At 37.4% G+C, this 16,339-nt stretch overlaps 2 protein-coding genes across 5 annotated transcripts; both read right to left on the bottom strand.

Moving 5' to 3' along the window:
- Window positions 1-2: 2 nt before the first annotated feature.
- On the bottom strand, window positions 3-6,024 carry LOC129725842 (uncharacterized). 4 transcript variants are annotated; one of them, XM_055682151.1, is made up of 8 exons: window positions 5,813-6,024; window positions 5,305-5,542; window positions 5,167-5,250; window positions 4,939-5,106; window positions 4,804-4,887; window positions 4,576-4,743; window positions 4,441-4,524; window positions 3-4,380 (listed from the first exon to the last, which is right to left on the bottom strand). In XM_055682151.1, the coding sequence occupies exons 2-8, from the start codon at window positions 5,534-5,536 to the stop codon at window positions 92-94; spliced, it is 5,109 nt and encodes a 1,702-aa protein (XP_055538126.1). In that variant the 5' UTR covers window positions 5,537-5,542; window positions 5,813-6,024; the 3' UTR covers window positions 3-91. The 4 variants fall into 4 exon arrangements, with proteins under 4 accessions (XP_055538126.1, XP_055538127.1, XP_055538129.1 ...); XM_055682152.1 differs by having other exon boundaries at window positions 4,441-4,521; XM_055682154.1 differs by having other exon boundaries at window positions 4,582-4,743.
- A 3,611-nt stretch (window positions 6,025-9,635) lies between these two features.
- On the bottom strand, window positions 9,636-11,991 carry LOC129725841 (hexamerin-1.1-like). The gene is made up of 3 exons (XM_055682150.1): window positions 11,832-11,991; window positions 11,637-11,764; window positions 9,636-11,572 (listed from the first exon to the last, which is right to left on the bottom strand). Exons 1-3 carry the CDS (start codon window positions 11,986-11,988, stop codon window positions 9,719-9,721), a joined length of 2,139 nt encoding a protein of 712 aa, XP_055538125.1. The 5' UTR covers window positions 11,989-11,991; the 3' UTR covers window positions 9,636-9,718.
- Window positions 11,992-16,339: the final 4,348 nt, after the last annotated feature.

Genomic DNA, 16,339 nt, shown 5'->3' with positions numbered 1-16,339 from the left:
GATACTAATACAACGTTAAACAAGTTTATTAAGTATGGCTTCAGTATAAAATATGTTCCGAAAAGTTAAGTTGCGATTTTATGACCGAATTCTAAAACCCATCCTTAATATTTTTATAAAAATCAATCATTTTGTTTTGGCGGTCTTCTGCCTGTTGAACATTCTCTAACTTTCTTGTTCCAGTTGAGTTTGCAATACTATTTCTAGATTCCTCTGCTTTGAAATAACTGATCCTAGCACATTCTACATAATCTTCAACAAGAGCAGCTTTTTTCAAGTCCGATAGACAAACAACAAGTTCATAACTGCCACGGTTATCCTTTCTGGCGGTTCGACCCTTTATCTGTGTTTCTTCTTTTGCGTCCAATGAATAGAAAGTTTGAATCACGTGAATTCCTCCATTTTTTTCAACAGAAACACTTGACTTGTAGTCTACACCTCGTCCCATTTCCCGCGTTGCTAAAGTACAGGTTTTTGAAACTCCCGCGTCATTTACGTAGCGTGTTCTATCCTCCTCATGTGTTTCAACAGTTAAGATATTTAGGCGATTAAACATGTGACCACGTGCACGTACAAACGTATTTATTAAGCAATCATTTTCAAAAAAAACGATCACTGATCTTCTAGCATCAATCATCTTTTGCGATCGGATGGATATTTCCTGTATCCATTCTGATTCATTTGGCAGACACATAAAGTCTAAGGTGCTATTGAATTTCAAGTTATGACAACCAAAGAAAGACGGCATTACAGATGACTTTCGAATTTCGTAGTGCTCCTGGACCGCTTTTTGTTCGTATTCGTTTAAGGTTGTCAGTGTACCAGTGACTCCCAAAATAAGAGGATAATCTTCTATCATTTTGGCATATGAAATGCAGCCAGAATCCAAAATCAAATAGCCATAGTTTTTCATTGTGCCGATGGATTGCTGAAAATTTTCGCGTTTCAATTTGAAATAGTAGAATGTATTGTAGTATTTGTCAATCCAATTGCACACATATTTGCTATTTTCGTCTTTCATAGTTATTGCACCTTCGTGATTTAAACGGAAATCATTATCTAAACTATTTTTAACGTCGATAGCAGTTGTTATCATTAAATTTAGATGCTCAGAAAAGAGCTGTTCATTGTCGTATGGCTGCTTCTCACATTCATAGTTTGAATTGTATTTTAGCAATGTGTACTTTTTCGATCTTTTTGTAAACGCTACAAGTTTCTTAAGTTCACAATGACTTGAATTGTTGACGTACTCCATAATTTGGCGATGCAAAACGACAGAATCATTATATCCTTGAACAACCATATTCCACATTTTAATCTGTATTAAAGCTATCCCTGGTACATCAAGAAGTACTACAGGATTGTATGTTTCACCATATGCATTTGTAAAAAACACATCTACTTCGTCTATCAGTAGAACTGAGCTTGCATTATTATTCGTATTTGGAGTGTCCACTGTTATTTCTTCCAATGGTAATCCCAAGCAATTTTTAATGTAGTTACCAGCGGTTACCCTCATATCATTAACTTTTAGACTCGCAACCCTTCGAAACGTTCTATAGGATATCGAAGAGCTCACAGTAAAATACTCAAATAAAAATTCAAAATCCTCCTTGTCTCTATTAACCAAATAATCACTATAACACATTAGTTGGACCTTATGACCGAATAAAGCCAGTACTGTGGCAGTAAATGCCAAAATCAGCGATTTACCCTGGCCCGTCAAGACCTGAGCCAAATGCTTTGAAACACCTGCTTTCTCATCATCGACGCCTAGTAATCTCATAACGCATAAAATTTGAATACAGTGCGGCTTGAGATATTGACCCGTGCTGGCAACATCTTTAGAGTTCTCGATAGACCAGATGGCTGCTAATGCGGCGAGAATTTTTGGTAAGATGTTTTGCTTAAATTCTACTGTCCATTCAGCTGTCAGTTTTGACTCAGTATCTCTTTCAATATCCTCCACAATATAATCAATCCTATCTGCATGGTCATGTTCTTCTGGGCAGTTCGCCATGTATTGTTCGTATTGTTGTGTGTATTTTATAAAAGTTGCCTTCAGCAAATCACAACCAAAGGAGTCATTCATCGATCGACAGCATTCTATAGCTGCATCTATATCCATTGCGTTTATGTTTCTAATGTACCAAAAAGCCTCTTTTACGAGTAGCACTCTCTTGTTGAACTCGGAAAAGGATGGACTCTCGGTTATTACTGTCAAAAATGGTTTGATACTATCTTGCCCGAAGCGCTCGAAACAAACATAATCTGGTTGCTCTTTTAAATACAACAATGAATTTCGAACAGCTGATATCAAAAGAACAACGGCACTTAGTTGTTCTTTGTCGGTGAGTGAATGATCCTCGTTGCTCCATATTTTTTCCTTAGCCACAGTATTGATACAATTGAGCAAGGTTTTGACAATATCAACCACGTAATGTTTTGGCACTTCGTTGTTTTCACACAGTATTTTATGCAACAGAACAAATTTATTCTTGTCTGTTACATAGTAGCATTTCAGGTCATTATCCTTCCATTTGTTGTCAACAAGCGTAATTATTTGACTCATTGTGAGAATTTCGCAGTTTTTATCATGTTGCAGTCTCACGAACCAATCGAAGGAAAAATCGATCATGTCAATCATCAGCTCATCATATGCCCGAAACAGATTTATCAAATCGTTTGCGTTCACCTTTTTCTCCAACGCAGACGTTACACATTGCAGTAACAATTCTTCAATTTCTTCAATAACTGGCTCGAAGTAGGTTCCTGGCAGCTTCGTGGAAATGCTAGCCATGAAATCCTGTCGTGTCTTCCAATAAACGGTGAACACCTCAATTATATCACGAAATTCAGTGTAAGTCATTCTGTTCTCCAGATTAGACATGCTCATAAAATCAATCTGTTTCAAAAGAACGCTTTTATCGCGTGCGAGATGATAAGTCTGAGCAACAAAGCGCGCAGTGTTATGAGTGATCATACGATACGACTCCAAAGTTGCCATTCCGAAATCGCCAGACAACATAAATTTCGTATAGGAATGGAGCAAACTGCCAAACGTTTGCATGTTTTCCGGTGTGATCGGAAACAATCGTATAATTATGTCATCCATTAGACACATCCAAACTTGTAGCTCATCGGGTAGACTAGCAATATCGTCTCCAATGATAGACTCCGTGAATACCTTAAATTTATAAGGGTATCGCTTAACTGCCGTGTTTTTACCAGGCTCAAAATGATTTATTATCACATGAAGTGTTTGCAATTGATGTAACAAGCACATATCTAGTGTAGTTCCAGGTATCCAGTTGGATAAATCTGCCAATGTCCATTTATTGTTACTGTACTTGAGTATCTGTTCTACTTTTGCCAACGACTTCACCTCATCTGCAACCTCCAGTAAGCTTTTACACAGAAACAAATATATCTGATTAGTAATTGGAACAACTCCTTTCAAACTATTGGTGTTCATTTGTGTCACCTTTTTAATAAATCTATCGGAGATAGTTGCAACAGCCGGCGCAAAGTCAGTAGAGTTTAATAAATTAGCAAGATCGGAAATCAAACATAGGTCGCGCGATGTCACAAACAAAATTTGCTTATTTTTGAGAGAGTTTAGATCTGTTTTCATTGACGGAAGACATTTTTCGTTTAATCTTTCTCGGTGTAGTGCAATTCCTTTTTCAACGGCACTAGCTAGGATATCAGGCAGATCCACAATATCACTGCGCTTAAAAAACGATTTCAGTGTGCTGAAGAAAGAAACACGCTTAGCCAAACTGGCCTTCATTTTTGCATATTCCTGGATGGCGGTTTTCAATTGTTGAGAAATAAACCAGTTAACGTTGATTGCTGCTAAGATATTCTTTGAACCACGACTTGTTATTTGAACCAATTGAAAAAGGTCCTCAGCATGTTGAATATTTGTTGAAGTTTTTTCGCACATTTCATTCAAACAGGTTTGTAGGTACTCCTGAGCGTCAATGCTTTTTTGACTTTGTTCGTCTAGTAAAACATTGACGATTTTCAAATTTCGTAATAAAATGCATTTTGCAGCATTGAAATTGTCTGCCAAATCTAGTTTATCTAGAATCGCTAAAGAAACAACGGCCACATAATCATTGTTCGATGTGAGAAGACAGCCATCACTGTGTAGCTTGTATTCTACACCTTTCGAGCGAAATTTGCCAGAATATGGTAATACTTTACTCCATCGATCAATCTGTTTACGCTTGATGTATTGAATATTATCTTCACATAGCAGCTTTCCAACGTTTTTCAAGCAACTTTTTCTCTGAGCTGTGTTGTTTATTTGTATAATACATCCCAACTCAAGGGCGGGAAGCTTGACTTCGCTTTTGTCGCTTTCTGGTGGTTCTGTGAGGTTGTAAGATAGAATTAGATTGAAAACTGATAATGATTCGCTTTTAATGTTACCTATTTGATCTACAACGAGATGTAACTTGTTAGTATCCGCGGACTTCGATGGATCGATGTATAACTGTTGGTCCAAAGTTGCTTCTGAAATAGAAAATGTTTTACAAACATATGAGTTGTTAATAGTGTTCTTACCGGTACCAGTCCTTGCCACATTTGTATTTTTGTCAACCTCCTCATTTTGAATAGTGCATTCAGATTTTTCTTCAATCACGGTTTCTTGTCCTGTGTTGTTTATTTGTATAATACATCCCAACTCAAGGGCGGGAAGCTTGACTTCGCTTTTGTCGCTTTCTGGTGGTTCTGTGAGGTTGTAAGATAGAATTAGATTGAAAACTGATAATGATTCGCTTTTAATGTTACCTATTTGATCTACAACGAGATGTAACTTGTTAGTATCCGCGGACTTCGATGGATCGATGTATAACTGTTGGTCCAAAGTTGCTTCTGAAATAGAAAATGTTTTACAAACATATGAGTTGTTAATAGTGTTCTTACCGGTACCAGTCCTTGCCACATTTGTAATTTTGTCAACCTCCTCATTTTGAATAGTGCACTCAGATTTTTCTTCGATCACGGTTTCTTGTCCTGTGTTGTTTATTTGTATAATACATCCCAACTCAAGGGCGGGAAGCTTGACTTCGCTTTTGTCGCTTTCTGGTGGTTCTGTGAGGTTGTAAGATAGAATTAGATTGAAAACTGATAATGATTCGCTTTTAATGTTACCTATTTGATCTACAACGAAATGTAACTTGTTAGTATCCGCGGACTTCGATGTATCGATGCATAACTGTTGGTCCAAAGTTGCTTCTGAAATAGAAAATGTTTCACAAAAATATGATGAGTTGTTAATAGTGTTCTTACCGGTCCCAGTCTTTGCAACATTTGTATCTTCGTCAACCTCCTCATTTTGAATGGTACACTCAGATTTTTCTTCAATCACGGTTTCTTGTCCAGGCTGTAAGTCGACGGTGGTTGTTGATGCTTCTGTCGCACCGGTTGCACCATACATCTCAATGTTTTCTACGTCGTTTTCGACGTTACTTTCATTGTCGCTGTCGGTAACGTCATCAGACAAAATATCCTTATATCGCATTGTGCACTGCACGGTATTTATTCCAACGGTTTTTCAATAAAAATAAAAACTTTATTAATAAGAAATCAAATTGCATTCGTCGAACCCATTCCTGCGGGCGACGCCGTTATCATTTTCTTGACTTTGATCGCATTTTATATTGTTCACAGAAAACTGAACCCAACATTTTTCAAGGCTCAAAAATATGTCCCATCGTTTAGTTTTTTAGGTGAGAATTTATTTATCTTTGCTTGGAATGCGAAAACCGGGAAAACTGTTTGATGACTGTTTGCTTACCTGTATCTGCGTAAAGTTGAGGTCACAAAACGATCGAAATAATCGATTCAAAAACAAAAAAAGTACTTTATTTTACTGCTTTGTAAGCAAACACTTAAATTTTTAACTTCCTTTCACTTTTAGATATTATTTTCACTTCTTAACGAACACTTCCAATACTCCAAAATTTTGCCATTTGCATCGAAATATGACTGTGTAACTAACTGTCGAATTTGAACTTTGCCGCGTTTTGATTGTGTTTAGAACATCTTCGCTTCTGTTCTAAAAAATATGCATTAATACCAGGGATGCCAGGTCATTTTTTCAAATGTCTTCACGTTCCGAGAAAAAATGTCTTCACATGTCTTCCAACTCGAGATGGCTCGTTCAAACCCAATGGAATATAGAAAGGTACGGAGATGGTTTGAGTCTCTGGTAAAGGGCTTTTTTTTGTTAACAGTGATGACGTAGAAGTCGAAAAACAATGCCCAAAAATCAATGTGTGGTACATATTTTTCAAGAAATTATAAAATTTTTCAAGAAATTAATTAAATTAAGTTATGACAGTTTACGGCTGAAAATGCCTACCTGCGTCGTTAAACAATGCGGACCTCTTTTTCGCTACTACACTCAAAATATTTTTCACGTTATTGTTACGTGAAATTTCCTATACTTATTCATTCTCTGTCATTTTGCATGATATATGTGACAAACATAACATCTACGTGAAAATCACATGCATACTATGTTTTATCGCGAAGCATCTACGTCAACTTGGTAACGTCAAACAGAATTAACTATCGCGTGAACTTTCCGTGCGATAATACACAGAAATCAAAATGGCGAAGCTGTCGTTTGATGTTGTCTTTGAGCATGGAAGGAATTCCTAGATCCCAATAAGTGAGCTTTAGAAAAACCATAAGAATCCGGCATTGAGATTTCACACAGATTCAGTTCAAATCGCGAGTTCCTGAACATAAACAGTTGCAGCTAACAGTGATTATCACCAGCGATTGTCGCAATATCATTTTGCCATTTTGTATGTCGTTAATTTCATTTACGAATTGGGTTGTTTAGCTATATCAGCTTTTTATATCATCTGGAAGAGCTGCATTTTCTAAGTAAAACGTGATTTAAAAAAAAATTCTATCGTTGTCCTTCGCTTTTTAAATCACGATTTTAAAGTGCTCGAAATCTGCTCGAATGGCTACAATGAATGTATCATTGAATCGAAGGATAATGGTATAAAGTTTTAATAAATCACGTTTCGCTCAGAAAATTACACTCTTTCAGATGATATATAAAAATCAGGAATCCGTGAATAGCTAAACAACCCAATTGGCGATTTTGCATGCCCGTGCGACTTCTCAAGCAACATATTTGGATAATGTCAAATGTCTTCTTCTTTCTCACATGTGTATACCTCGTTGACATGATATCGCGGATATCATGTTCGAAAACCAATAAAAACCAGATTCGCAGCAGTTGGCAACACAGCCAAAAGACATTTAACGCAACCCAACAAATTTCGCAACTCGCGTTGCATGTGAAAAAGAAGGAAGGAAATATTTTTGCTATCCCGCGCATTTTGACAAATAGGTTGTTTAGCTATTCTCGGATTTCAAATTTTTATATATCACCCTAAAGAGTGTAATTTTCTGAGCAAAACATGATTTTTTTTAAAATTATATATCAATGTCCTTCGATTTTCAAATGAACAATAAAAATTGCCTCAAATCACTACGATGACAGTATGTATATGGGCGAACTGTCATTGTAGCGATTTCGAGCAGATCAAATTCATTCGAGCAGTTTTAATTCGTGATTTAAAAATTGAAAGACAACGATAGAAAGTTTTTGATAATCACGATTCGCCTAGAAAATGCAGCTAATATAAAAAACTGATGGTGATATTAAAAACTGATACAGCTTAACACAATTGCACATGAGTGTTCGCATTGGTGCGAGCCAACTAGCTGACATCTCTATCCCAGAGTCAATGTTTATAATAAAGAGTCGTGCAAAGATGAAACCAAAGGAACCAAATCAGTGTAAAACGAGGGTACCAATCGAGCAATGTAAATAAACAAAGTGACAATGTTAGGAGTGGATGAAAAGTGTTGTAATTAAGCGTGATAAAGAATATATGTATATATGAGGAAAAAAAAAGAATATATGTTTTTTCGAAGTTTTAAATACACATTTCATTCTAACATTAAACCTGTACACTGGTTCAGTTAAATTTAACAAAGCATCACCGGTGTAATCTTTCGAAACTTTGTACTTTGTGAAATATACCAAAAAATTATATTTGCTTATGCATGGTGAAAAACAGAACTGTATAGTTCTTAGCAACGAACGCCACAAAAACTGTGTTGCCGAAACGATATATTTTCTCTTCGCGCGACTCTATAACACATAGACTCTGCTCTATCCTAATTGCATTGCTCTTGTTGTCTTTTTTTAGCTTTGATCTGTTTTTGTTTTTTTTTCTTGTTTTCTTTTCAATCGCCATAGCAAATGACAAACCACATCATCTCACTGTAGTGTGAACACACGAAGTGATATCCGATATCATCTAGCGATATCAGGTGAAATGCGTCTGAATAAGGTACAACAGAAATGCCAGGTTTTTTTTTTTGAAAAATATCTGCAACTGCTCGAATAAGCCGAACATTTTGCTCGAAATCTGGAAAAAATCTATTGTGATTCGAAAAAATTTCGCTCGCGCAGGTAAAAGTTTGCTAAAAGCTGTTCACATTCTGAAAAAGTCTGCGCAAATATGAGTAGACTCTGACAAAAAAACTCCAGGAACTAAAGAAAAACTGCAAATATCTGCGAATTAATAAAAATCTGCACACGGGCTCTAAAAATCAGCGTTTTACAGACAAATCTGCACATATGGTATCACTGATGTGTATACCTCGGAACTCTCGTAACCTTCACTCAGGTAACTGAACTGGTTAATTTCATAAAACACACCTTATGAAACAGTAAAATTATGAAAAACTGGCAATTTATACGGCAACTTTGAATTACATACGCTGTTTAAGATTTTGTTTACACCAACGTCTGCTTCTCTTCTGTTATTTATTGGATTTTCGTTGCTACACCTTATGAAACTTATCGGTGCTACTTGTGTGAAACAAATCATGAGAAAGACATATGAAAAAGTGAAAATGGCGCCTACCAATATCGACAAGCTGAACGGTTAATCTAGAATTATTACGACGTGAGTTGTTATTAAAGAAAATACCAAGCCAAAATAAGGAACTAACATTGTATTTCTTTTGGAGAAGCGAAACTCATGACTATTCAATAGATGACATACCCGGAGGTGGAACCAGCTCAATTGGATTACAATAGAAGGGAAATTGTCAACAAGCTGATATTCCGGAATCGAAGGATGTCTACCTATAGCAGAAGGTCTGCCTTCAGACTTAAATTAATTGTTGGATACATGCAATAACTATTCACGTATAATTTGGTATAAATCTTCGTACAAAACGAAACAATTGCTTAGACTACCGAAAGCTGATGAAGTTTCCTATAATAAATGATACCAGAAGTAGAATTATTTGGTACAGCTTATTTTAAGAACGTGGCAAAAGTTTGTACTTCTGTCGAAGCTGTTATATACTCTGTAAAAACTGGTTGGGAAAGTTTTTCAATAAGGAATATGTTGCAGAGTCGATTTTTTTCTATTTTCTTTTAATTCAAAGTCAAAACGAAATAATTTTAACAACCAAAACGAACGAAAACCAGCATATAAAGGGAGGGAAAACGAGAACACCTATTCAGAAAAAGTGCAATGAAAACAAGTATAAAGAAAAGATTAGGCAAGTCGTCTAAATTAACTCTCAATAAGCTTTATTCAGTTGATTTAATGCATAGATGGTTCCAGTTTTTCCAAAACGCGCGGATTTCTTAGTAGGATTGGTTCAGCTTCATATCGTCAACGTGAAAGACGAGCACATCCTTGAAGTAGCTGTTCTTCGTGAAGAAGTAGCTGAAGTTAATCTCGCGATCGAAGGGGAATCCGAGTGGTAAATCGTCGATATATTTGGAGCCCGATCCGACACCGCAGCTGTAGGTGTATTCGTAAGTAGAGAACTGCTGTACCTTAGGAGCGTAGTACGGGGTGATGATGAAGTAGAACGTAAGTTCGTAGCCAGCTGGGTGACCCTTCGGCAGCAGGAGGCGATCCGGCCATCCGCAGTGAGCCTCCGACATATCCAGCACGAATTTGTCCTCTCCCTTGTAGGCAGTCATAATCTTTTTGTACAAATCGCTGTAAGTAGTGCGGTCGCGAACGCTCCAGAAGTAGTCGCGAGAGTTTCTTACTACCGAGTTCTTACCAACGACAAAGTCATACACATACTGATCGACTTCAACGAAATATTTCTTCAAATACTGCAGCTGCTTGACGTCGTAGAACTTGGGTCCCATGTACATGCGAACCACGCCCTTTCCGGCAAATTCAGAGTAAACGTCCATGGTGTAAGTGAATGGTTTGTGATTGATGCGCTTCTGGCGGGCAAAAACGGAGAAATCCCAGTATTTGTCGGTTGAGAAGCCCATCGGGATGGCGTTGCTAATGTCGGCATCGAAGTATTCGAAGTAGGTGACCAGCTTGTCGAACACAACATTCTTGATTTCCATACCCTTGAAATACAGCTCATCGTAGGTGTAGTTCGGAAGGTAGCTCTTGAACTGCCAGTAGTGGCTAAGAATCTTGTAATACAGTTGGTAGAAGAAAGGATCGCGCATTGAGGTCTCGAAGTGCATCAGTGAGCTTGGGAATCCATGCCATTCACTAGAGTAATAATTAGCACCACTGTACAACAAGCGGGCGAAGAATTCGATGTTCTTGTAGTACTCGTTATCGAAGCTATCTGGGTTAGAGTTGATCAAGTTGCCGAGATGATCAATTGCTCCTGGCTTACGGAAATCAACCTTGGTTCCATCTTCGAGATACATGAATCCTTGATCGATCACCTGTCGGATTCTTGCTTCGTAGTCCTTGATCAGATCAACCTTGTAGTAGTTGTACTTCGGTATGGTGTAGTAATCGTTGCGTCCATAGAAGGGAATTCCGTTCCAGTAACTGAGCTTTGGTGTGTAACCGGTCTTGATGGGGTGTTCCCAGTTGAACTCTTCGATTGGTCCCATGAAGTTGGCTTGACGTTCCAGATAGTAGCGAGCGATCAGCTGTTGGTGCATGTACAGGTACAGCTCTCCACGGCGGTCCTTGAACAAGTTGTATTTCGCCTCACCGACGAAGAATGGATAGTCCATCATGAAGTAGTAGTAGTACGAGTTGAGACCGATATCCTCCGTGAAGTAGCTCAGCTTGTCTTCGCCGTAGTAAGTCAACGGATACACGGCGGTGTAGTTTGAGTAGACCACATTGTTCTTGCCGTTGCTAGCGAATCCAAACTTAGGTTCGTACAGTTTCTTGTGCAGCGCCTTGTGAATTACGTCAGTGTTGAAGAAATAGTACGGGTAGATTTCGTAGATCGGGGGCAGAACGATTCCCTTCAGTTCTGGGTGCTGGAACGTGACCATGGTCAGCGCGTAGATGAACATCACCTCGTTTACATTTTCACGAGCCCACACAACGTTCTTGTAGAAAGTTTCCCAATCGGCACAGTTGTAGAAGAAGTTAAACAGATAGTAAGTCTGCTTCAGGTGGTCCTTGTTGTAAATGGTGAACAGTTCACCTTTCGGTAGGAAACCAAACTTGTAGTAGTCGAAGAATTCTGCCACTTGCGTGAAATCCTGTTAATTTTTAAAGAGAAAAATTACTGCCAAAGAACTTAACGAAGGAGCAAACTGAACTTACCGTGTATTTGGTTTCATCGCTGACCCAGGTCTTGGTGTACGGCAGGTACTCTTCGTAGGTGAGCGGTAGATGAATGTTGCGGAATACCTCGAAGAAAAATTTCTGTTTCACTAGGAATTCCTTATCGGCTGTGGATTAGAAACAATATTCTTATATTATAAAAATTCATGTTTTTGGGTAAAATAAAAAACTCACCATATTGTACGCCAGTCACTGGTTTTTCCACCGGAACGTATGCTGCACTGGCCAAGGCGACCAGGCAAAGGGTTACCGCTGCAATCGTCAGTCTCATCGTGTTCTCTCCTGTCTGAGCACTGCCCTGAGTATGTACTGACGAAAGGACTCGCAGCATCTTTTATAGGACTTTCGGATGCACTATCAGCTTGTTTTGCGGTTTGCCTGCTATGCTGCTTTTGTTCACCTTGCTGCTAGGTTGTCACGATAACAGTCCGCCATGCCGGTGATAATCACCTTGCGCGGAATGATCCATAGCGCTCTTATGTTGCCAGGATGCTCGAATACATTGTTGTTTTAAAATAGCTCAGTACAATAGATTGTAATATCGCGATTTGTTAGAATAAAACCGTGAGATTAGATTCGAATTCAATGCTCTGTGTCACGTAACAGTGTACAAAAATTGAATTGCATTGTTAATCTTCTAAGTAGAAAAATTTCTATTGCAAAAGTTTTGGAAAGAATTGAAATATATATCTCAAGAATGGTGCCCAATTTTTCTCCGATGGTATTCGCTGATATGGTTATGCCTGTAAATCTTTTGATTTCAATTCAGTTGCCCCATTTCAGATACCCAATTCAATTATCCTCTTAAAAATTAGCTATTTCAAACACTCTTAAACATGGTTATAGATAGATTTTATCAATTCAAAAGAAAACTGTTAATTATCATGTAGTCGGATAGATTTTTTCTATATTCTTCTCAGCTGCCACTTATGATGTTATGACCGTGTCATTTGGTATGTTCCGGAAAATTAAGCTAACCAACATATAAGCTACTAACATATTTTACCAGTATTCGCTGACGATTGAGAAATTTCATACCCAACCGTTGGCCGTCAGGTTTGAATAAGCCCAAAATTTAGATATCTTTAACCTTGGAAAGATAGTCTGCGTTAATTTGACTCCCCACTTGCAGCAATATTGCCCATTTTTTTCTAACCGTACGTCTTTTCTCGGTCTTTCTTGATCAATAAAGAAATATTTAAACCTAAATGCTGGTGCTTGTTATTTATAGTTGTGTTAACACTGTAATGACCGTTTATCGATAATTTACGAAGAAAAACTTGCATATTTAATTATTCAAATGTCGGGAGTCATTTCGTCGCATGATTATCCTTTTACGCATATCAAAATATGAAGATAATCAGGGTTAAAAATAATATTAAAAATGGTTGGTCACCAACCTTTAAAATGATATAAAGTTGCGCACAGATTAAAGTTTTTTCTAGTAAAATCTACTAAATAATAAGAATAGATTCTGCATATTTGGCAGTGGTACTACCCAGGGCCGGATTTAGACGGTGTGGGGCCCAGGGCAAATTTTTTTATGAGGCCCTCTTTTCTTAAACATTTGGAGGTAACGTTCTGGGAGGTGACGAGCAGAAAAAAAGGTCGCCCCACGACTAGGGGGGCCCCTTGAATCGGGAGGCCCGGGGCATTTGCCCCCCCTCAAATCCGGGCCTGGTACTACCGTCATATTATTTTAAAAGTAGTAAATATGATGGGTAGGTACGAACCATTCGTATCAGGCAAATCATGAATCTGGCGATGAATAACAAAGAACACGGATGTAAAATGAACACAAAAAGCACATTAATGTTTGCCGTCAAGCTTCATCTGTAGTCAAGAACAATCACTATCAAGCTCGAAACACCTCCGAATAACCGTAATGCAAGATTTTACCTCCATTATCAAAATGTGGCAATTTTGCTAGCCGTTGATAGCTCCTTTGGTCATACCTTGTGAACATGCATTGCATCTCTAGGGTTTCGTTCGTACGATAACGTTAATGAAATCATCGGCCCAATTGACCTCTTGTTGAACTTGCATTTGCATTTTTTGATAGCTGTGAATGAACGTTTTGATCTCTCTGTAACCTCATTTGAACTGTTACTTATTGTGTAAAGGTCTTTTTTGATTAGATTGAACGTGTTCATCCGAGCGTGGCCTTGAATTCAGGTTGAGACCTTTTACAAGCTAAAAGTTTATACACGTGCGTCAGTTTGCTGTGAATTTGAACACGTGAAACTGATAATAAAATGTAATATGTAATAACTAAATAATAAAACCAATGAAACGTTTGCTTATGAATGTTGGTAAAATTAATCAAGATGATAAAATGATACAGTAAATTATAATATATTTTATTTCGTGGTGAAAAGTATTTATAAATAACTTAAAGTTAGCGATTTAGCATCCGTATGAACCACGAGAAGCATTCGAGATTAGACTACCTTTTTCTTGAAAATGTTGTATAGAGTTTCAGGAACCACTTTTCAAGCTCATTCATCATCCATAAAACTAAAAGGTATTAAACGTGATCCGAATACACTTTTCTGTTTTTCGAGATGGTATTAATACCTTGCATCTTCTATTTGGTTTGAACCTTTTTTACCTTTAGATCTTTTATCAGACAAAACCTAGATGACAAATTGTATGTGGTTCATGTGGATGTTAGTTTTCCACTATTTCACAGTTCACACTGTTAATAGTTTCTTGCGGTGAAATGGTAATATTTATTTGGGAGTATAGCAAACATCGACAAACGACGCAACGATAAGAACGCTTTCTATCCTACCAGATTACATACGGTTTTACATATTTTCTTCGGTCTAATCGTTTTAATGTTTATTAGAAGAAATGAGCTTAAGTTCCGCGTGTGGAAGTAACTTTGGTAACAGTAAACTGTATACAGCAGGTACCCTACCCGTTATTAGTTTGGAATCACTTTTCCACAGTGATAAGCTAATTCGTCAATCGCTAATTAAAGACGCTAATATTCAGTTAGCGGATTAGCGATTTCTCTAATTTTGAGGCTGGTTAGCGGACTGGTAGCGTCGCTAAATTGGTTCTCGAAATGCTAATCACTAATTCGCTAATTTGGAGAATGGCGACAAAGAAACTATTTTCAAATACTTCGAGTCGCTGATGGCGTACATAAATTGCTTTAAATGATGAACATACTTTACTGCGAAAGTTACTTTTGGAACATAAATATCATTCGAACAATGTTCAATTGTATTAATTGTCTAGAATTCCTCTCTTTACGACATAAGTGCAAGTCTAGAATGAGATTCCAGTTATCCAGTGAACAAGCTCAAGGTAACCTAGATTGAATTTTTAGAACGCCAAAAATTTCTGCATATTGCAATGCGCTGGAAATTATGGCAACTTCGGTTCTACTTTTTCGAATCAGAGAATATTTGAGATTTTAAAAACATTACAGTGAAAATATTTATTTTACATATAAGCAGAGTCACTTTTGTTAATCCTTGTTCGAGTATGACCGTTTTGTGAATTTTAATACCTCTTATTGTAAATAGCACTCAAAAGTAATTATTTTCGTTTGTTTTTATGAGCAGTAAACATATCATAGCATAGACTAAAGAAACATAGATATCCAAGTTGGGCTTCGCTACATATAATCTCAAGGCAACACTATGAACTTGCCATCTGTAGGACGTTGGGTGAACTAAAGCATATCCACACGGAAGAATATCATGGTACTTCTTATCATTCCAGTCGTGAGCAGAGATGCCAGATATACAGACAAATCTGTATTATACAGACTTTCTGTGTTGCGATACAGACACGCATAAGCCTACAGATTTTATACAGACATTTAGTATAATACAGATATTACACAGATGTCTGATATTCTACATAATGGTTTAACCAGTATACACAAAAAAACGAACACAAAAACCAAAAGTCACTGTAGCCGTTGCTGGAAAAAGTGAACTAGGAACTGAACACTTTGCTGAACATATTAATCTTGCGTTTTTGAGAGTGAAATCAATCAGGGTTTTTATCGGCCCCGTGGGCACTAATCTGCCTGTTTCGCCCCCAGTAACAAACAGCGGATTGTCTCGATCGATTGCCATGCAGGTTATATTGGTGGAAAGACCGTTTGTTCTATTCGGAGCAATATCCAACGTTGAAGAATTGCTTAAAATGTCCCAAACCTTGAAGGTACTATTTTTATAACCGCGAGACTTCTGCCATCATGTATCAGTTTAGCTACATTACGACAAACGACGATTTTTATCACGGGAAAGACTCTTACTTCTATGTGTTACTTAGATTTAAAAGATAAATTAGTTATCGATTAATCGACCAACTATGGTAGACTCGAAAAAGAACAATCAAAACAAGCAATAAAACAAAACAATCTGACAGGTCGACTAATAATTAGGTATCAATGTATCGGTAACTTTTTTTCGCAGCGGTATACAGACTTATACAGACATTTTTATGGATTATACAGACTTGCCAAAAAAAAGTCTGGCATCTCTGGTCGTGAGCTTCACCAGGTTCGCACACCTAGAAAAATATCATGTTACTTTCAATCAAATTTGTACGGTGGTTTTCAATCGACTATCCTATATGGTCCAGATGATTTGCAAATTCAATTGATTACAACAATACTAAAAAGCAAATCTCGCGTAATTTTACAAACTAGCGGA

This window comes from Wyeomyia smithii, chromosome 2, assembly GCF_029784165.1.
Source record: "Wyeomyia smithii strain HCP4-BCI-WySm-NY-G18 chromosome 2, ASM2978416v1, whole genome shotgun sequence".
Classification (NCBI taxonomy): Eukaryota; Metazoa; Arthropoda; class Insecta; order Diptera; family Culicidae; genus Wyeomyia; species Wyeomyia smithii.
The sequence above is the reverse complement of the archived record's forward strand: the minus strand, read 5'-3'. Positions and strand labels throughout refer to the sequence as shown.